This window comes from Heloderma suspectum, chromosome 1, assembly GCF_057233095.1.
Source record: "Heloderma suspectum isolate Gila_16-S chromosome 1, 16-S_ref, whole genome shotgun sequence".
NCBI classification, from domain to species: Eukaryota; Metazoa; Chordata; class Lepidosauria; order Squamata; family Helodermatidae; genus Heloderma; species Heloderma suspectum.
In genome coordinates this window covers 155081248-155103518 of record NC_139458.1, presented here as the reverse complement: position 1 = coordinate 155103518, position 22271 = coordinate 155081248, and the positions used below count along the sequence as shown (strand labels likewise).

Genomic DNA, 22271 nt, shown 5'->3' with positions numbered 1-22271 from the left:
CTATCAGCCTATGTCCCGCTTCATTTTGTTCTCCCAGACCATGCTTGCCTGTAATTCTAGGTGTCGTTTGACTACCCACCTTAGCATTCCAGTCTCCTGTAATGAAAATAACATCTCTTTTTGGCGTATTATCCAGTAGGTGCTGCAGATCCTCATAGAACTGATCTACTTCTGCTTCTTCAGCATCTGTGGTTGGGGCGTATATTTGGATCACTGTGATGTTAAATGGCTTACCCTGAATTCGAGATGAGATCATTCTATCGTTTTTTGGATTGTATCCAAGCACTGCTTTAGCCACTTCATTATTAATTATGAACGCTACTCCATTTCTTCTGTGGCCCTCTTGTCCACAGTAGTAGATCTGGTGGTCATTTGATGTGAATTGGTGTTCACCACCAGCACCATCAGCCGCTAGCCGTCCTTTCGGCTTTGAGCTAGCTGCGTCATCACATCTGGGGCTAGTTGAACTTATCCTCTGTTCCTCCCCAGTAGCATTTTGACCATTTTCCGACCTGGGAGTCCCATCTTCTGATGGTAAACCGACATATCTCTGGTTGTACTGATCCATTTAGTTTTCGTGGCAAGAATACTGGGGTGGGTTGCCGTTTCCTTCCCCAGGGATCGTATTTAGTCTGACCTCTCTGCCATGACCTTCCCGTCTTGGGTGTCCCTTCACGGTTTAGCTCATGGCGTCGTTGAGGTGCTCAAGCTCCAGCAACATGACAAGGTAACGATCTCCTTTGCATGTGTACATTTCAATAAACTGAAGCCAGAGCTGATCTCCAGACTTTGTGGGGAAAATTAGAGTGAGACAGGTCTCCAACAGTTTCCTCACCTCTCCCTGGTACCTGATAGGTACCTTACTATCATTAAAGTTATATGCAGGCTGGCTCCCTGTGTCTCTCACAGCTTTTAGGCTAATGGATGGCACATATTGTGAGGTATCATCATACTGTAGCAGGGAGGAATGTTGGTGCAGTAGGGCCAATGGCAGTTGCTTCAGTCAATCCAACGCCAGTTGTGACCTTCTTCCAGAAACAAGGACCTCAGCACCCAATTTTATGCAATATCATGCTAGCTCATTAGCTCACAGGATTGTGCTGCAAGAATGTCAGGCTTATTATTATTGAATACATTTTATTCCTTCTTTCAAGGAGCTCAGGGTGATATATAGGTCCCCCTCCCCCTCTTACACACAGTGGATATGTTTGGCCAGTCACAGGGGCCAATGGCAATGCGAAGCCATGCTGTGGAGAGGGTTAAGGAAACAACGGGCTGCCACCCCCCCATGACTGCACAACCACACCGGGCAGCACGGTTTACCTACCTTCCCCTAGGCACACCCCCTTCAGAGTTGGCCTGGCCCAGCAGCCACGCATCCCAGCAGCCACCTTGGCAGAAAAAGGAATTCCGGTGGCTGCACCAGCTGTAGCTAGGCAATCTCAGCCATAAAAATCTGCCAAGCAGAGCAGAGCAACAGTGGCATTTCCGGCTGCTCTAGGCTCCCATCTCTCTGCTCTGTCCCCGTTACCCCTGCAATGTCACCACACTACATGATAAGTCACCATGGGGCCCTTTACCCCTACTGCAGGAGCATGGGTAATTAACCCATCATGGGTGAGGAACCCCCCACACACACCACGTTAACCCCTTGTGGGTCACTCCTGAAACTTACCACCATGGCTTACATGTCTTGTGAACCCAGCCAGTATTTTCCATCACACCAAGCCTGGAATTAGGTTAGCCTGAGAGAGTGTGACTGCCTCAAGATCACCAGGTAAGCTTAATGACTGTGGCATTTTCCCCTATCACAATCCAACACTTTAGGTTGAGGACTGTTGAAATACTATTCTTCTCATGACTGTATCTGGTTTTATTAATTATTTTGAGTTGCAATCATGTATGATTCCCTCTACTTACTATCCTAAAGGATAATTACAGCTCTCTATTTACATCTAGTAAAAAGAAAAGAAAGAATAAACGTGCGAAAAGAAATGTGTTTTTACTGGGCTGGATCATAGGCGCCATGTTAACAGTAGGTATGAGCTGGTTGTTCACTTCCACATGATATGTTTTTCTAGTTCTGATGCATTGTGATAATAATATTGACATGGGACTGCTTTGGAATAACTGAGAAATTCCTCCCTCAAGAAAGAAAAATGAGGATGGATGCCAGCATTAAGTATTTCCAGAAGGTCTGCAGACAGTATGTAGGCTGACAAATATTTTCTGTCCTTAGCGTGTTTATTCCAGTACAGTATGAGGCATCCACCCTGCCCTTCCTTCCCTGTCAACAAAAATCATAGAGCTCATTAACATTTCTCAGATATTTCCAATACTTTGCCTTGGTCTGAGAAACTATGTAGACTGTGGGTTGCATTACCACAGTATCTGATATAGACAAATGCTGTGCTTGTATTATGTTTAAATAACATTGTCTTCCTCTGATGTCCAACACAGACACAATCAAGGTCTGTCATTAACTGTCTTTCTGTTAAGTAAATAATTAATTTGAATAACAAAGACCAATACTTCATTCTGAAGATCCAGCTACCCACTGCTCAGCCAATGTACCCCACACAGTTGACCTAATCAAATCATGGACTGCTGGTTTGAACCACAAGAAGACTGCACTCTATCTCTGTAGATACAATTCCTTTGCACATATGGAATCCTAAGGCCCGATGTTCTCTCCATGCTGGAAGGGAAATGGTGAAAACTAACCAAGTTAAGCAAACTAAGTTTCTCTATTTAACTTGGGTGATAGAAGCTCTAAGTATGATTGTTAGCTTCCCCCTCCTTGCATTCTACCAAATGCTTGTGCTGCTCAACAAATGATGACTTGCCAAACCATCTGATTCCAGCCTGGAGCCTCTAATCACTTCTTAGGAAAACCACAAATAATTTTTCTTACTGGTATCTTGCTGTAAGACTGAAAGAAAATGAATCCAGTTGACTATACCCCACCATCTATGCAAGGTCAGAAGCCTAGTAATGGAAAACTCCAGCTGACTTCTTTGCTAGGACTACAGACTATCCCAATGGAGTACTATAGGTAGGATAAAGTACCAAAGTTAAGCAACTTTAATAGAAGTGGAAATATTCAAAGTGCTATGGCACATTAAAAGTAGTGATTTTGAGGGAGGGCGACTAATTATCTAGGTCAAATAGGTATCCTATTTCATCACAAACTACAGTAGCAGCGGGTAAGGAGAGGAACATTTGTCAGTGTACAAGTCAATGATACTGGAAGAATGTGATAAGATCATCCACTTGGGCCAGACTCCTCTCTCACCAGCAGATCTTGATAATGCCAATAAAGCACATAAGCATGCCTCAGCAGAGCATGTGGAGGCCTGGGAACATCTGAAGAACACAGGAAACTCAAGGAGGAGCAGATCGACAAGTTACCTGTTTGAGAAACATCAGTAGCAATGTCATATCCACTGGATGTGCAGTGCAGGAATCACTGCAGGAATCCCAAAAGGATGGATGTAAATAGCCTGTGCTTGACGAAAGTTCCAGCCCTTTTTTTAAAAAGGCCATGTCAAAGGAATAATATGTCAGAACCCAGTTCTGACACAAATGCTGCCACTCCAAAAAAAATGTTTAATGAGGCCGGAATAAGCGACAAGCTTGACCGTTCCCTCCTTCCTTCACTTCCTCCTTTTGTATGGCCAGTTTGAAAGGAGACTTGCTAGCAGAGGCATTTCTAGGTAGTTAAAAGATCCAGGGCACAGGCCCATAACACAAATTTGTATGTGCTTATATATATTAGAGATGTGCACCGACCCCCTACTTTGGCTCGGACCCTAATTTGGTGCTTCAGAAAACATCCCGCTTCTGCTTGGACCAATTTCGAGTCAATCCACTTTGACTCAGTACCAAACCTGAGTCAAGGTTCAGAAAACTGAGGCTCTGTGCTTCCTGTTGACTAACAGAGGAAGTTTTTAAAAAACCACAATAACTTTTTTCTCTCCGTCGGAGTTGGATAACAGTTGCAGATGAAGCATTTATTTATTTATTTATTTTACAACATTTATATATCACTCCACATCTAAACAGATTCCAGAGTGGTGAACAATAAAAGATTTTTAAAAACACCATATTAAAAACCATTATTTTTAAAAACAGAATACCAGTAAAACCAATGGCTGGTCAGTCAAGGAAGGCTTCCTGAAATAAAGATGTTTTCAGGAGGAACCAGAAAGAACCCAGTGTTGGTGCCTGCCTGACCTCCAGGGGCAGGGAATTCCATAGAAAAGGGGCCACCACACTGAAGGGTCTTCCCTGGGTGGACTCCAATTGGGCCATAGGTCCATGCAGAACCACCAGGAACATGCTATCTGAGTGACATCCCATCCAGAACAGGCAATGAGCCTATCTCCCAGACTTGAGAACCACTCACCCGTAGGGCTTCTGTCTTGCCAGGATTCAGCTTTGGTTTATTGGCCCTCATCCAGCCCATTACTTGAGTCTAGGCACTGATCCAAGACTTGCACAGCCTCACCTGATTCAGATGACACACAGCTCTATCTCCCTGTGACATCAGTATACTGATGGCACTTGGCTCTAAATCTCCTAATGACTGCTCCCAGCAACCTCATATAGGTGTCGAACAACATTAGTAACTACAAAGCTACTGAGCTCAGAGGGAAGAAGCAGTCTTGTGTTAAAGCATATGGTGGCATTGGAGGAAGCTCTAAAGATCCTGAGCACAGCTCAGAAGATCCTAGGCATATGCGCAGGTGTGCTGATCTATAAGAATGCCCCTACTCACCAGTTTGTTAAACCACAATTTCCTGCCTTCCTCATCATGGGGAACTGTGGCTTAACACACTAATTAGTCTCCTCTCAAGCCACCTGCACAAGAGGAGGGGGAAAGTGAAGCGGGGAAGAGGGAGCACTTCAGCATGTTCCTCATTCCTGATACAACAAATTATGGTTTGTTGCAATAGCAGCACCGGGCTTGAGTAGATCCCCTGCATGATGTCACCACTGCCCCACCCCCAGAACCCCACCACCACTCCTGGCTCAGTTCCCAGCTCATTACAGTACCACTGGTACTACTGGGTAATCCTATTCGGGAGGAGGGGGTGCTAGCAGCTGTAATACTGCCAGGGCCAGTACGTGCACTGCCAGAGGACTCCTGCAAGGCATCAGCTGTGGTGGGCACTGGTGGGGCACATGGTCTCTAGCAGCTGCCTGAGAATGCCGAGTGCTGACACCAGGGCTGAGTAGCAGTAATATTGTCTGAACTGTTGATTTTTGCGAGAACACATCTGTCTAATCTCCCAAAAGGACCTCCAAATTTGATTATGATTTCACCGTACAACGCAATCTTTACAAAACTATTCACACTATTACAAAACTATTCCATGAGCATGCTTACACTGAATTATTTCAAAAGTCTGTCTAGTCCATTATTAGCTACCCCAACTGGCAGCATAACTCTTTCCCACTCCTGTTATCTGAGACACCCAACTGTGATGTTGGCTTCCGTGACCATCAGGGCTAAAAGACATGGTTAGATAATTGCACTATCCACCACTTAGTGGGTGGGGCTTCATTTCTATAATTAAACTTCCATCACACCAAGCCTACTGGTCAGCTGACTGGCAATATGATGCATGTGTACTAGTTTCCTCAACATGTAAACAATTCACTCATCATTCTTCTTCCTTTCCTAAAGAGTCCCCTTTTAATATATTTTCCCAAGTGGAAACTATTCCACAGCTCTGATTTTGGTGGCCCTTCTCAACATGACATCCAGTTCTGCTAGAAAGCCTGGTGAAAAGCAACAAAGCTTAATTTGTGGTGCCTCGTATCTACTTGAGTATACAAAAAGCAGATCAGCTTTCATCAGAACAGCCAGAGGTGAGTTATTCTTGGCTCTCATGCTGCTTGCTACTTCCAACAATTAGTTCAGTGATTTTGCTTTACAAGTCACATTAAATACATTTGCTAGCAACTTGAGGTTTATATTCCCGATTAATTCCTCATGTTGCTAATTGCAGAAACATATATATTTGGCTACAATGTTCTAGTTGCCATGTGATTTCACAGTATAACTCAAGAAGAAAAAGGCTATCCCTTACCTTTTCTGCATCTTGCTCAAAAAGCCGAAGTTGAAAGCACTGGTCTAGTTTCAGTTTGCGGACATGCCACATCTGATGCAAGTGTTGCCGTGTTGAATGCAGTTTGTCCAGAAGGCTGGTGATCTTTGGCACAAGACTTTGGAAATCTGCGCTGCCAGGAATGCAGTTCCTCCCAGAAAAACCATCACTGCACCTTATGCATTGTAATAACCTCTGACCCTCACGGTCCAGTTCTTCTACTGGAGCTTTAATTACTTTCTTCTTGAGCTGTGTGTGTTCATCTATCAGTCTTCTTGAACCCTCCACGTCCACTGGAAATTCCTTCCTAGCCAACATTTCCTGAAGGTCCTCTAGTCTGGATAACAAATGGATGGCACTGTTGAAAAACTCTTCCAAGGAGACTCTCAACTCTATCCATTCATCATGATTGTAATCCAAGGATCCTTCAAACTCCTCTGTTAGTTGGGAAGGATCCACCAGTTTTGCTAGGCCTTCAACAGAGACCATGCTTGTCTAAGGATAGGAAAAAATATATTGAAACGTGACTTAGTTTTCAGTGAAAGAAACACAAATACTGTCATATTGAAATTCACAAATTCATTAACTACCAATTCCTTGACTAGTATCATGGGGAGTCAGGGAACAGGACCTTGACAGCCAGGTGTAGCAAGCACCCCAACTCATGGCAGTGACTGTAGCATTATAATCTTAGGAAGCTGGCAAGGGTAGAGGAAAGAGCATCCTGAGGACTGTGACTTGGCCATCACTCTCATAAGCGTAAGGAAAGCAAGGCCTTCCCACAACAGAAGTTGTAAGGGGGACCTCTTATGGTAATGAAGGCAGCATCACAGATTTTTTAAAAGCCACCTGGGAGTGAAGCGTTGCCTCTGTCCCCTGCCAGGTCTTTGGGCTATGATCCTATCACTACAACCACTACTGTGGAAGTACACTTCCCAGTTCCCTACCCCATGTCATGTCATTCAGGATGCCTTCAGAATTTATTGAATGAGGGATGGACTTCGAAAACTGGGTCAGCCTTGTCTTTATGTGTATAGCTTTGCACCAGCACTACCACCCTACCTTTCTATATAGCCTAGTGCTTTTAGCAAAATTCACCACCAGTGGGTTTTATTTTTATGATAATTTGTGCACTACTGTGTAGTCCCATTGATTTCCCTCTGATTCCTCATGCAGGAACGCAGACACTTTACAATGCTTTTCACAAAAGTTCTATAAAGCAGATACTGGTTAATTTCCATTTTACAGTTGGAGATCTTGAGGAATGAATGGTTGGGCTGAGCTATTTTTCAGTGCCACTGCTAAATGTAAAATACCCAGCACTTATGTCATGGGGTATATCATGTGAGAGAAACCAATCCACAGCAGGCAGAATGTACCAAGCCCCGCACAACATGGCACCTGTTTATTCATAGAGCTCCCTGTGCTTTTAGTTGCACTACAGACATTCTTGTGAAAATATGCCTTAAGAATGCAAGATGTGATTTGGTCAAGACAGCCCACTGAACTGAAATCTGAAGCCAGATTTCCCATATCCCAGCATCAATAATCCAACCAATGGCACCACATATTAGCTTTTTATGAGAAGGATGCTGTGTTAATGGGTTACTTTTAAACTTATATATTTCACTGAAAGAACCCTTTTAAAGAGCATTAGGGACTACGTTTACTACACATTCATTGCACAGAGTGTAAGAATTTGTGCTTTCATTTGATTACACTTTCAGGAGCAAGCTTTTCTTGAATCACTGGCGGTTTTGAAGCAAAAAGTGGTCATTAGAAACATAATGGGAGGGGGGCAGAGAGAATAATGTTTTTTCGGCAACATACCACTTTAAACTGAAGCGTGTATTCTATCTCACCATAAATGTAAGTCTTCCCCATGACCCTTAGCTATTCTGGCATGAATGTTCTCCTAAGTGGATATGTAATATTACAGTGGATTCTGCTATTCGAATTATACATCCATTATACAGGTTTCAGGCGTGTGACTGGAAGCAGGTGTTCTCTCCTGCCAAAATACACATCTCACTGCTTCTTATTTTCTTTGAGATTATTCCAGTTGGCTTTTCCCACAGGCAGATCACATCCTTCCATATGGCTGCTATTTTTCAACCTTCTTAACTATGATTAAGCCAAATTAATGTAAAAACTAAACGCCACTGGAGTATTTACATAAGAACTTGCCACAGATATAAAGGGCCACCTACAAGTCGCAATGATATATAGAGCTTTTAATGTAGAATTTGCTTTGCAACCTTTATCTTATTTGTCCTCTCAACAATCCTGGAAGGTACTTGATTACTATTTCCATTTTGCAGGTGCTGAATGGAGGCTCCAAGATAGGGATTTGTTGAACAAACTAAACCCAGTGAGTTTATGGCTAAGCAGGAGTTTGAACTAAAGCTTGCTATGGTTCTGCTTTAGTACTTTAGGCGATAGGCCACATTGACTATCACTCAATAAGTAACACCATTCTAATTTATTTGGGATTTGTTGGGAAAAAAACATATTAATGAATTTTGTAAAATTGGTTTCCATCTGTGAAAAGCAGCTCAGAATTCATTGTGGGGGGAAACCCTGACACAGGGGGTTTGCTAATGAAGATAAGAGTCTGCCCATACATCATGTAGCATAATTTTGTAACTTTCCAGGTTCCCTTGCAATGCTTCAAAGACACTGAAACCAACCATACTCCTTATCTTTTATGATACATTTTTAAAAAACTATCCCTCACCTATTCCTGCTAAGGTAGATATTGGAAAACTTGCTCTCACTACTCTCTAGTTTAGGTACTTCTCTTTTTGTTTTTAAAACCTCTCAGCTGAAAGTCTAATCTTTAAAAGTCTGGTTATTTGCAGAGGGTTGGTTCAATTGTTATGAAAAAAAACAAATTCTCATTTGTATAGTGTATTTTTCCCTGGTAACCACAGCATATAGAAAGAAGGAGATTGTCAGAACATGAGCCTGCAGAGAATCTAGAACCGAACCGGTGACCTAAGCCACGATAGGCAGGAATTCACCCTGGGCACATAACTCAGCTCTGGCCATAGGAAAAAAAACATAGGGAGACTTCTGCGGATGACACAACAGAATGTGCCATTTGGGGAACTTTGCTATAGTCCTCCAATTCTAATGCAATGAGAACATGAGATATATCAGAATACACTGTGCAGCTGGGGAATTTTCAAAAGTTAGAATGGGTGACTCATTTCATGTCACTATTTTGAAAATTACAAATTTTTCATACCACTCTAAACAGAGATATTGGACTTTGCTTACCTAGTAGATCCAGGCCTCCACTTTTGACATTTATCAACATCCATTATCAAATAAGGAAATAGTAATTGGAAGTCACACAGTAATTTATATTAGGACCATATGTTAGGATGCTTAAGCATATGTATATTATAAATGGGTGGTTAAAAACAATTTTAAAAAGTTAAATAATCTCAGAATGTAGGCTCTCTTGCTCCAGGAGTCATCTCCCATCCACATCAGTTCCAGTTGGAGAACATGATGACTTTCACCTGGACAATGAAAGTCCAAACAAACTTTTGTTTATACATTTCTTTGTAAATCTTAAGAATAGGATGTCATCTCTATAACCTTTAAAATTAATCCTTTTTGACATTTTTCTTAGATGCTTATCCTTCAGCTTAATACATCATATGTTCACTGTTGCAATGAACGTGTAAGTGTGTGATTTATTTTTAACTAGGTGAAAACATGGGCCAGAGGAACCCAAAAGTGAATGTGAGAACAAGGTGAGACAGTACTTTACTTGTACTTCAGGGAGCACCTTCTCCCATCTGATTCTCCTTCTTCCACATATCTAGAGATGAGGTTCTACTCCACAGACCCCTGTTTTGGAAAGTCAAATCTCTGCACACAGCAGAGATGTGCCCTGGCACACTTTTAATGAAACAGCTTGCCAGGGAACATCTGCTAGGCACCATCTCTGTGTATGTTCTAGTTGGAAACCATTTTATTTCCCAAAGCTTTTAAGTTTCTCTTTGCTCTTGCCGTTCTCTTATTATGGAATAATCCTTTTCTACTTTTGTTGTACTATACCTGGTGATTTGGGGGCAATTTTAATTAATTTTAAAAACTGTTTGGCTTTACTGTATTTCATTAAATTGCTATGCCTTATCTTGATCTTTGGGGAGGGGGGTGGGGGAGATCTAAGAAGCCTTGTAAATAAAATAGGGGCAAGCTCTAATTTTATTTCTAAGTTTAAAAGAGAACCAGCAAAATATACTGAGCCATTGTTTCTCAGGTGGAACTAGGCTTTATGGCAGACATGAAGCTGCCACTGGGACTGCTGGTGTCTAGTCCTCCCGCTCTTCCTCATAAAATCTAGTGTAATGCACTGTGGGTTTCCCACTACCAGTCAATGATATTAATTGGGGACAGAAACTCACAGCATAATGACATTGGGTCACATAGTGAGCTTTACTAGACATTACAGGGTAGTGAAATAAGACAGGGGAACACAATTTTGGTGGCTGCAGTTCTAGCATCAGCCCCAGATTTTTCATGTCCTACGGTACATATAAACAGCATCACATAAATGTCCAAAATACTGTGAGCACCCTTTGCTGAAAATATCGTGAGATCATTAGAAAAAACTAAAAACCTCAGCATGTACATAATGTTTCACTCTATTGTCTTTACAATTATTGAGGCAGTCATGTACATATCAAGACAGTCAATCTTTCAAAAAGGCAACTCAAACTTTTAAAGCCTGCCTACTTGCACAGTGGTCCTGAGTTGAGCTGATTATTAAATTTAGCATACAGCATGTCGGTGCAGGCCACATATTCCCCACTTGGTTTTTAAATCTACTTCAAAAATATTCTCCCCCTGTCACAATCGGCCTTCTTGACACAAAGATATGACAAGAAGCCTTTTTGTTTAAAGCATTCTGCAGATACATTTATTATTCAGATAGGTTCTCCCTGGAGAATTCAAGATGAATAGGAATACATTATCAAACTTCATCAGGAAGGTAGCAGGGATATGAGAAGACAAGGCAAGAACCTATCAGCTGTCATATTTCTCCCGATTTCAGATGCAACCAATCAAAATTACACCCTGCTCATTCAATTTTTTCAGGAGAAAATAAAAACAATTTGCAAAAGCACTCCTGAATTAATTCCAACGAGGTGTGTTGGGTCATGTCTCTTGTTGACAGCAAGCTTCTGAAATGTGCATTAGTCAGTCAAGTGTCAGCCTTGCTCTTTTTTGCTTACCAAGAACTTGGGACTGACAGCACCCTCAAGGGAAAATATAAATGTAAACCTGACTATAGCGGGTGTTGTTCAAGGGTCAAAAGAATCAACTAAGGGGCAGAGTTTTCTGCAGGAGCAGCCACCACAGCAGCAAAGCTTCTACCGGCATCCCACCCTCATCACCCAAGGGCAGTATCGTGTTTTTAAGCTAACACTGGCAGTTATGAGTGAATTTTTCAATGAAGTCATATAAACCGATCTGTATTGATTTCCAAGAGTTTGACTGTAGCTGATGATCTGTCCCCATATATTTTGCTAAGACTATGTAATAGTTATGCTGTGAATGTGCATCAACAAAGCCCAAGAGTAAATTAAAGGTCTGTGAAAACTATATTTACTAGGCTTAATTTTCAGTTTAAGTAAGAGAACAGGCAATTAGTTCTTGCGTGGAGTATATGTGATCTGAACCCAGATTAAAACTCCTCATAAATTACAGAAGGCTCTCAATCTTACCTCAAAGATAAATTTTGAACTTCCAAAATTTGTCTTCTGCTTCTGCCAGAAGTTATCAGGCTTGATTATCAGGGCAACATGAATTTCTGCAGGGAAGGCCTCCTGAAGGGTCTTCAAGAGAGGCTTGATCAGGTCCCACTTAGACCCCCTCATATCAATGATGACAGTGAAACCTCGTTTGCAGACATCTTCACTGTAGGGATAAAACATGGGATAAATAACGTGCCTTCAGCAGCACAGGATAGGACTCACAGAAATATGAAGCTGCAATCATACAGAAGTCCCATCTCTTCTGACCTGCTTCTTTTCTGAATCAGAGTATAAGGGGCAATCTACATTACAACTTTAAACTGGTTTCAAACCTGTTTTTAGTGATTACAGCTACCAAATACAGGAATTCTGGGAATTGTAGCTCTAGGAAGAGGGGCCGCTTGGGCAGGGGACAGGGGTGTCTAGCAAAGAATTCTCAGTACCCTCATGAAACTGCAGGATCCCTTTAGAAAGAACAGTTTGAAACCAGTTTAAAGTTGTAATGTGGATTGGCCCTCAATTCAAACGTTTAAGAGCAGGGCAACTATCACCATCTCCAATGAAGCAAATCTTATTATTTACCTGAGCAACTTGTTCCTTTGCTCATCTAGTAAATGTTTTCAGTGTACAGTCATTCAGTTTTAAACTAACCCTGTGACATAGTTCATTATGATACACACAACATGAAACATATTAAAAACTACTTTGCCAAATGTCACATAATGAACCTTGACTGAAGAAAGATTTGATCCTAAATAATTTTCCGAAGGGAAGCTCACAAATATTTTAAGAGAGCTAAAAAATAACACTAAAAGAGCATATATAACATGCCACTATCAAGTCCCTATGATGGATGTGTGTGTGTAGCTCTCTCTGTCCATCCATCCATCTGTCATCTGTGTACTGTATATGGATCATTGATAGCCTTGCTGTTGCAGACAGGGGAACTGAAAATAACAATTTTAAAAGTTTCAAAATGCTGCTGACATTTGTTGGGGCATTGCTCATTACCAGTGATATCACAGGCCCTACTGAACAGGTCCCTGTGCAACCTCAGTCCATATCTCACTCACTGAAAATGCTAGCTAGGAAAATAGTACTTATTGAGGAACAGTAATTTGAAATATTGATGCTTACTCGCTGTTTTCAAGTGAGTTGTGATGTTATAATACTGTTATATTGGTTGTATTTTGTTGTTCTATTATAATTTTCTTTGCTTTTATCCCTGTAAGCTGCTTAGAAGACAGTGACATATAAATTGTATAAAAGAATTAAATTAAATTTTAAAAATCAAAACCCCATAAACACTATCTGGAGAAAAGACCTTTGGCTCAGTACTTGCACAACATTCAAAGAAATCCAAGGATAACTCCTTGTAACATGAGGATGTGGGACTAGGTAACTATGGGAAAACATCAAATTTGGTTCTATACAGGATTGGCCAACCCTGATGCTTTTCATACTAAATGATTTTATGTCTCATATGGAAATCAAATCACATTTTATACAGCCTCCTGTAAAATAGGCTTTTCGTTGGTCGGCTTATGGCCGAGTTCAGACATCACAATAACCCATGATGGCTTAATAAGATACTCACAATAGCTTATTTTTTAAATAGTCCATGATGCTCTGCCACACGACCGGGCTAATAAGCAACTATGAGTAGCTTACTGTATATAATTTGACTCACCCCTCCTGCCCCCTGTTCTGCTGCAGTTCTCCCACCCAAGGAGTGGCGTTGTTTCACCTCTGCACCATCACTCACCATGCAGCAAAAATCCCAAGTGCAGCAAAAAGATGGCAGCGGCTATGAATCCTTGGGGATCTGCAGGATCAGGACCGCACTTGACACACAGCCTCTCCTAGTCTGGACGTACCAGATCCACCATCAAAACCCTGTGCCATTACTCAGAAAGGAGTGAAATCCTAGCGCAACAAAAAGGGATAGCACAAATAAACCCTTGTCCCCCCCACCTGGAATACAGAGTCTTCTGAGGTCTGTAGATCACTAAGGTGATCAAACAAAAGGCGCATCAACCCCCTCCCACCATGCCTGGAATACAGAGTCCTCTGAGGTCTATAGATCGCTAAAGCAATCAAGTGAAAATGCATGTTTTTGCCCCAGAATCATTGCTGGAATACAGGCTGGGCTGAGGGCTATAGATTGCTAAAGCACTTTAGCAATCAAGTGAAAATGTACACCCCGCTGGCTGGAATACAATGTATTCCAGCCGGGGGGGGGGGCATTTTCACTTGATTGCTAATGCGCTTTAGTGATCTATAGCCCTCAGCCCAGCCTGTATTGCAGCAATGAGCAGAGGGGCAGCACTTTTGACCGCTCTTGCCACACAGTTCTATAACTGGCCAAAATAACGCACGGTGACCGTCAGATGACACAATAACCCATGGTGTGTTAAATAAACCCAATGCAAACTGTGGGTTATCTGTGTGGGTTATTTTGGGCAAATAAGCCATCATGGGTCAAAAAATTCTGAAAGACGACACGATAACCCACAATGGGTTAAACAAACCATAATGGGTTAATTAACTCATCATGGGTTATCGTGTTGTCCAAGCCCAGTCTATGTCTTTTGATATTATTTCTTTGCTTTATGGTCTTCAGTGAATGATCAATTTGTTTATAAGTGATAATGGCTTCTAATATTTTGGTATTATATTTCATTTTTATATGAAATCTTATTTTTACTGTTATAAAAGAAGCATTAGGTTTGTTTGTTTGTGTGGTTTTTTTTAAACTGGCACCTAGATACTTGTACCAGCTACCCTAGAGGGTAAGATTGTTACAAGTTTGTTCTGACTTCACAATTTGTTACTCTATTTTTTTTATTATTAAATGTATTAAAAATACTCTACAGTCAGCAAAGTATTTTTCTTTAGGGAGGTAACAAATGTTATAGCAGCTTCGTTATTCAATAATAAATAAATACATTCTTGTTGGAAAGCTTGCATTACGTATCAAAACAGTGAGTTGCAAAGCCACATGCCCCGGATACACAAAAACACAACTTAGGAACAAACAGCTTGAAAACCCCTTTGCATATCATGTATTTGAAGGTTTCAAGTGGGATGTTAACTCACATTTAAATTTAAATTTAAATGCACACTTTGCAAAATGTATGGAGTTTGTAGACACTACACATTTCTTCAGTGTTCCAGCTGCAGTTGCAGATATGAAGGAAGCTGTGACTTGCAGTGCTTAGGATCAAAACAGAACAGACTTAGTTTAACTGAACAGCCTGAGGAAAAGCCAAAATTATACTCATCAAAAGTACCGGGGGACTTACTCCAGGAATGTTATTTGCATATAAGAGTTACATTGATATGCAGCTGCATAGTGCTGTGATATAATAGATTTTGATATCAAGAGTTGAGATCTTGTATACAGTTACTGATATTCAAGCCTGTGAGGGCTTAATGAGACCTTGACCGTACTTTTGTTGTTTATTCGTTCAGTTGCTTCTGATTCTTCGTGACTTCATGGACCAGCCCACACCAGAGCTTCATGTCGGCCGTCGCTACCCCCAGCTCCCCCAAGGTCGAGTCCGTCACCTCCAGAATATCATCCATCCATCTTGCCCTTGGTCAGCCCCTCTGCCTTTTGCCTTCCACTTTCCCTAGCATCAGCATCTTCTCCAGGGTATCCTGTCTTCTCATTATGTGGCCAAAGTACTTCAGTTTTGCCTTTCATTCATTCCCTCAAGTGAGCAGTCTGGCTTTATTTCCTGGAGTATGGACTGGTTTGATCTTCTTGCAGTCCAAGGCACTCTCACAATTTTCCTCCAGCACCACAGTTCAAAAGCATCTATTTTCCTTCGCTCAGCCTTCCGTATGGTCCAGCTCTCGCAGCCATAGGTTACTACGGGGAATACCATTGCTTTAACTATGCAGACCTTTGTTGTCAGTGTGACGTCTCTGCTCTTAACTATTTTATCAAGATTTGTCATTGCTCTCCTCCCAAGAAGTAAACGTCTTCTGATTTCCTGGCTGCAGTCAGCGTCTGCAGTAATCTTTGTGTATCCTTCCTATACACTATTCCTATAATATATGGAATATATCTTCCATATATTCTTGCCACCTTTTCTTGATCTCTTCTGCTTCTGTTAGGTCCTTGCCATCTTTGTTTTTGATCATACCCATTTTTGCCTGGAATTTACCTCCGATGTTTCTAATTTTCTGGAAGAGATCTCTTGTCCTTCCTATTCTATTACCTCCTTCCACTTCTGCACATTGCTTGTTTAAAAATAATTCCTTATCTCTTCTGGCTAACCTCTGGAATTTTGCATTTAATGGGGCACATCTCCCCCTATCACTGTTGCCTTTTGCTTTTCTTCTTTCTTGGGCTACTTCCAGTGTCTCAGCAGACAGCCATCTTGCCTTCTTGGTTTTCTTTTTCTTTGGGACATTTTTTGTTGCCACCTTCTCAACAATATTGCGAACTTCTGTCCAGAGTTCTTCCGGGACCCTATCTACTAAATCTAGTCCCTTAAATTTTCACCTCCACTGCATATTCATTAGGAATATTCGTGAGCTCATATCTAACTGCTCTGTGGGTCTTCCCTAGTCTCTTTACTCTGATTCTAAATTGTGCAATAAGAAGTTCATGATCTGAACTACAGTCAACTCCAGGTCTTGTTTTTACCGACTGTATAGAGGTCCGCCACCTTTGGCTACAAAGGATGTAGTCAATCTGATTTTGGTATTTAGTTTAAATAAAATAAAAATTTTAAAAAGCTAACACTTCAAGCGTGGAAGCATCATGACCTCATCTGACACTTGGCCATCTTCTCATGATAGCTCACCCAGCACATATATGCTGCTAAACAACATAGTCTTCTAAATAAGAGGTAATTAGAAGGGAGCTATTTGGCTGGTGGCAGATTATCCAGTATTAACTAATAGCATCTGACAAGTAGCTTCAGATGTCGGATGCTAAAATTTGCCCCAAAAGTTGTAGAAAAGTGGCATGCAATTATCATGATGCCAGATAGTTCAGATTCAGCAGATGAAATATAGGACCTGGGGGCTTTTCTAGGTGAATGCCATTAACCTAATTAAAGTAGTAACAGGAGAGAAAATCAGCTGTGTGAAATGGAGAGCGAGAGTCTTGCTTCAGTAATGATATTTAGATAAGGCAATGGGTAGCAATCTCCCCAACCCTTAGGTTTGGACCGTGTGTGATCAAGCTTCTAAAGTGCTTCTATGTTTGGCCTACACACTGGATTGGTTCACACGATCAGCAGACATGGTTCACACAATCAGCAGAACCGCCCATGGGTTCTGGGTGGTTTGTTAACCACGGCAGCAACCTATCCTTGTGGGGTTCAGACAACATGGTAAGCCCCACTGGTGAGGGTAATTAAGCAAACTGGGCCGGATATGACTGGCACACACAGTGACTAGATTTCTATATATTAAGTTGGCCTGTCCCAGCTGAAATTTGAAAAGGTGGTCTTCCTTCCTTGTGTTCAAGACTGAATTATTTGTTACAATTATCAAGCTCTGTGTAATTCAGCCTTCTCCAACCTGGTGCCCTCCAAAAGTTTTGGACTATAGCTCCCAGTATTCCTGACCATTGGTCACGCTGACAGGGCCTGATGGGAGATGAAGTCTGAATAATCTGTAGAGGCACTAAATCTTTCATTGTTACATCAGACTGTTGTCAGCAGGTAAGAAAGCATTAAAAACGTTGAGTCAAGTAATGCTGATCCGGTAAGGTGAAACTGCAGGTAAAATAGAGTGCCTGCTTATTTATTATTTCAACACAAGTAAAACTATTTCAACACAAGTAAAAGCTACAAACAAAGCATAAATACAAAGGTCAACAGGATAATATTTTTTCAAAGCTTTGGATCGACGTACACTGTAAATGTTATATGCATCTTGGAATTTTGTTATTAAGAGAGAATTAATTAACTCCTGGAAGTGTTACATTCTTCTCCAACCAAGTACAGTAACTTGCTTTAATTTCAGCTGACTGAGGGTGCTGTTTTTAATCTATTTAGTTTATTAACATTTGTTGTTGTTCAGTCGTTCAGTCGTGTCCGACTCTTCGTGACCCCATGGACCATAGCACGCCAGGCCTTCCTGTCCTGCGCTCTCTCCCGGAGCGTGCTCAAGTCCATATTCATTGCATCAGTGATGCTATCTAGCCATCTCATCCTCTGCCATCCCCGTCTCCTTTTGCCTTCAGTCTTTCCCAGCATCAGGGTCTTTTCCAGAGAGTTTTCTCTTCGCATTAGGTGGCCAAAATATTTCAGCTTCAGCTTCAGTATCTGTCCTTCCAAGGAGCACTCAGGGTTGATTTCCTTTAGGACTGACTGGTTTGACCTCCTTGCAGTCCAGGGGACTCATAAGTCTTCTCCAGCACCACAGTTCGAAAGCATCAATTCTTTGGTGCTCAGCCTTCCTTATAGTCCAGCTCTCACAGCCATACCTTACTACTGGGAAAACCATAGCTTTGATTAGACGGACCTTTGTCGGCAAGGTGATGTCTCTGCTTCTTACTATGCTGTCTAGGTTTGCCATAGCTTTCCTCCCAAGGAGCAAGCGTCTTTTAATTTCATGGCTACAGTCACCGTCTGCGGTGATCTTGGAGCCCAAGAAAATAAAATCTGTCACTGCTTCCATTTCTTCCCCTTCCATATGCCAGGAAGTGATGGGGCCAGATGCCATGATCTTCGTTTTTTTAATGTTGAGTTTCAAACCAGCTTTTGCACTCTCCTCTTTCACCCTCAACAAGAGGCTCTTTAGATCCTCTTCGCTTTCTGCCATTAGGGTGGTATCATCTGCATATCTGAGGTTGTTGATAATTCTCCTGACAAACTTAATTCCAACCTGTGATTCATCCAACCCGGCGTTTCTCATGATGTACTCTGCATATAAGTTAAATAAGCAGGGTGACAATATGCAGCCTTGTCGTACTCCTTTCCCAATTTTGAACCACTCGGTTGTTCCATAGTTCTTCTGTGTATTCTTGCCACCTCTTCTGAATCTCATCTGCTTCTATGAGGTCCCTGCCTTCTTTGTCCTTTATCATGCCTGTCTTTGCACAAAACGTTCCCTTGAGATCTCCGATTTTCTTGAAGAGATCTCTAGTCTTTCCCATTCTGTGGTTTTCCTCGATTTCTTTGCATTGTTCATTTAAAAAGGCCTTCTTGTCTCTCCTTGCTATTCTCTGGAACTCTGCATTCAGTTGGGTATATCTTCCCCTTTCTCCCTTGCTCTTCGCTTCCCTTCTTTCCTCAGCTACTTGTAAAGCCTCATCAGACAGCCACTTTGCTTTCTTGCATTTCTTTTTCTTTCGGATAAATTTAGTTGCTGCCTCCTGAACAATGTTACGGACCTCCATCCATAGTTCCTCAGGCACTCTGTCTATCAGGTCTAATCCCTGAAATCTATTCCTCACCTCCACTGTATATTCATAAGGGATATGATTTAGGTCATACCTGAATGGTTTAGTGGTTTTCCCTACGTTCTTCAATTGAAGCCGAAATTTTGCAACAAGAAGCTCATGATCTGAGCCACAGTCAGCTCCAGGTCTTGTTTTTACTGACTGTATAGAGCTTCTCCATCTTTGGCTGCAAAGGACATAATCAATCTGATTTCGTTATTGACCATCTGGTGATATCCATGTGTAGAGTCGCCTCTTGTGCCGTTGGAAAAGAGTGTTTGCTATGATCAGCATGTTCTCTTGGCAAAACTCTATTAGCCTTTGTCCTGCTTCATTTTGTACACCAAGGCCATGCTTGCCTGTTATCCCGGTGATTTCTTGACTTCCTACTTTAGCATTCCAATCCCCTATGATGAACAAGTCATTTACCACTTATTCACTTTCCATAGTGATTATTGTCTGGCAACAGTCTCTTAGGAGAAGTTCCTAGCAGTGTTTAAGATAAATGTGATAAGGCAAGTCTTACCTTTCATAATATGGGAAGAGGTTTTTTTAAAAAGGTTAAAGTTGGAGAAATCAAGGATAGATGCTACAGATCAAGGGTGCACAAGTTTTGCAGCCCAGAAGGCTACATGTGATGTTGGCTCGAGGGCTGCATGCACAACACACATACACACCCAAATCCCAGCAATCTTGATACAGGTCACTCTTCCTCACGGTTAGCAGCAGCAGGGAAAGAGCAATCTGTGCAGGGATCTCTTCGTGAGGGAATAGAGCACCTTCTCTTCCCTATCTCCCCCAGTGATTCCGATACAGATTGCCCTCAGGGGGAACAGCAGGAGGAAAAGAGTGCTCTCCACTGGGCAGGGGATAAAGAGAAAGCTAGCCCCATAGGAGATATAGCTAAGGAATTTGGTGGGCTGTGGGCTGCAACCCTGCTAGAGATCCATATTGGATTTGTGAATATGTTCCTTGGGGATTATTAGGTTGAGCCAGGGTTCAGTCCTATGACATGTGACTAAAATTACAATTTGCAATACTCAGCATATGCAGAGTATTCACACCAACACCACACTATCAACAGCCAGACCACACACACACACACACACACACACACACAGAATTAAGAAGTAGGGTTTCCAAAGTCTATGGTTTGGTCTCCAGATAGGCTTCACTCCTGTAGCTACTTGTTCTGGAATTTAAGTTCTACATCCCTCATGATAGCAGCATATGTGTACAAATGACCCAGCTTGACCTCCCTTTTTCTGTATTTCTTGGTTCATTTTTCCTTAATTGCTCTGCTTGTAAGACCATATGTCTCATTTACTGAGCACAGCAGCCTCAGGATATACAAACATGGTAAGAAGGGAATGGGGTTCACAGGAGAAGAAGTGACGTGCACACATTCAAGATCAGATTGTCTGCGTGAACTGTTCTTTACCAGCACAAAACATAACGCTCCATTACAAAAAGTAGCAAACATGCTGGACCCTCCCACATTTGCAGCACTTAAGGTCTATGCTTGGGCATTAGGGAACCTTGCAATTTAGCAGAGAGGAAGACAAGGAGGTCAAGACAGGGGATGGGGAGGGAGGGGAGCAATGCAAAACACAATTTAACTGTGTTTTGGTTTTGAGGTTTCCATGTGTCTTCCACCTCCTGGATATTTTAGGTGATCTCAGTAGGAGTCCATGGGCAAGATAGTACATTAAATCAACACATATAATAGTGATTTTCCTTTTGGAAGCCATAGTAATCCTTCGAGAGACAGTATTGTAGTGGGGGAAATACACACAAACACAAGATTACAGAGAGCAGACCAAATTCCATTGTTAATTAATTACAGTCCATGGGTCAAAGTATATATTTAGGACTATATACTCCCCTCCTCATCCACAGCATTCATTCGACTTGAACTTGTGGGACGCTTGCATGAATACCAAGGATGATAGATCACTGTTATGCAGTAATAAAAGCTTCCTGCAGTCACTATTTTTAATCTGTTCATACTACATTGTAATTTTCGCCATTACTCAGTGCAAATATATGCTCAGATCCAGGACCACCAGCATTTCTGCCTTCCTATTTTTCTTCATTCAAGTTTTTGCTTTTCTTATGCATATCTTTTCTTTCTCTTTTCTCCCCCGCACTTCATTCCTTAAGTAACAACAGGTTTCACTTTCTAAAGGTTTCATCCATATCACGATTGCTTCAACAAAGGTCCAATAGTGCTGTATGCCACCGTTCTGGACTGAACACCCAAGGGGAGTTAGCCCCCCTTTCATACACCCAGAGTGATGTGGGAACCCACAACCCTTGAATGTCTATGGGAATATTGCAGCCATACAGGTAGAGCTGATAAACCCACATAATTGGCCCTGTCCATGTAGTGCACCATCATCCCAATGGTGTGAGATCAGATATGCTTCCATGGTACTGTGTGTCAGCGGGTGTGCACATACATGCACATGTGTGTAGCTGAGAAAAAAAGAAGTGCCTTAGTGGGATACTAATATCAGGACTCCCTGAAACCCATCTATGCAGACGTCTAGGAAACTGAGTCTACCTATCTAAGCAGGCAAGTAACAAATCAGTTTCTGTGCTGCAGCACAAGCTTTGCAACAGTAATCCAGCCAGTAACCCACCCATGGGTGAGACTGTATCTGGAAACACTCTTTAGGGACAGTCATCACATGACATGATGTCACTACATTGGGAGTTCCTTTGTCCCTGCCAGTGGCAGCCAATGACAAGGACCAGGGCAGGGAAACTCACAATGTGATGACATTATCTCATGTGGTGATCATTCTTAAACATTATGAGGACAGGGCGAAGAACAGACATCCTAGGGATGCCATTTTTTGTCAATATCTCTGTGGCTACTGCAACATCTGCTCATGTACTTACACATTTTTTATAACTGTTTTCAAATGCAACTCATTTAAAAACTGCACAGTGAAATGCAAC

The 22271-nt window shown here is 41.8% G+C and overlaps 1 protein-coding gene across 1 annotated transcript in view; it reads right to left on the bottom strand.

Moving 5' to 3' along the window:
• The window catches only part of KALRN (kalirin RhoGEF kinase), an 816446-nt gene that overhangs the window by 434903 nt on the left and 359272 nt on the right, over positions 1-22271 (bottom strand). The window contains exons 5-6 of the mRNA XM_084807552.1: positions 11864-12056; positions 6099-6611 (exon numbers count right to left, since the gene is read on the bottom strand). Of these exons, the coding sequence (XP_084663678.1) occupies positions 6099-6611; positions 11864-12056 (706 nt within the window). The remainder of the gene's footprint in view (positions 1-6098; positions 6612-11863; positions 12057-22271) is intronic.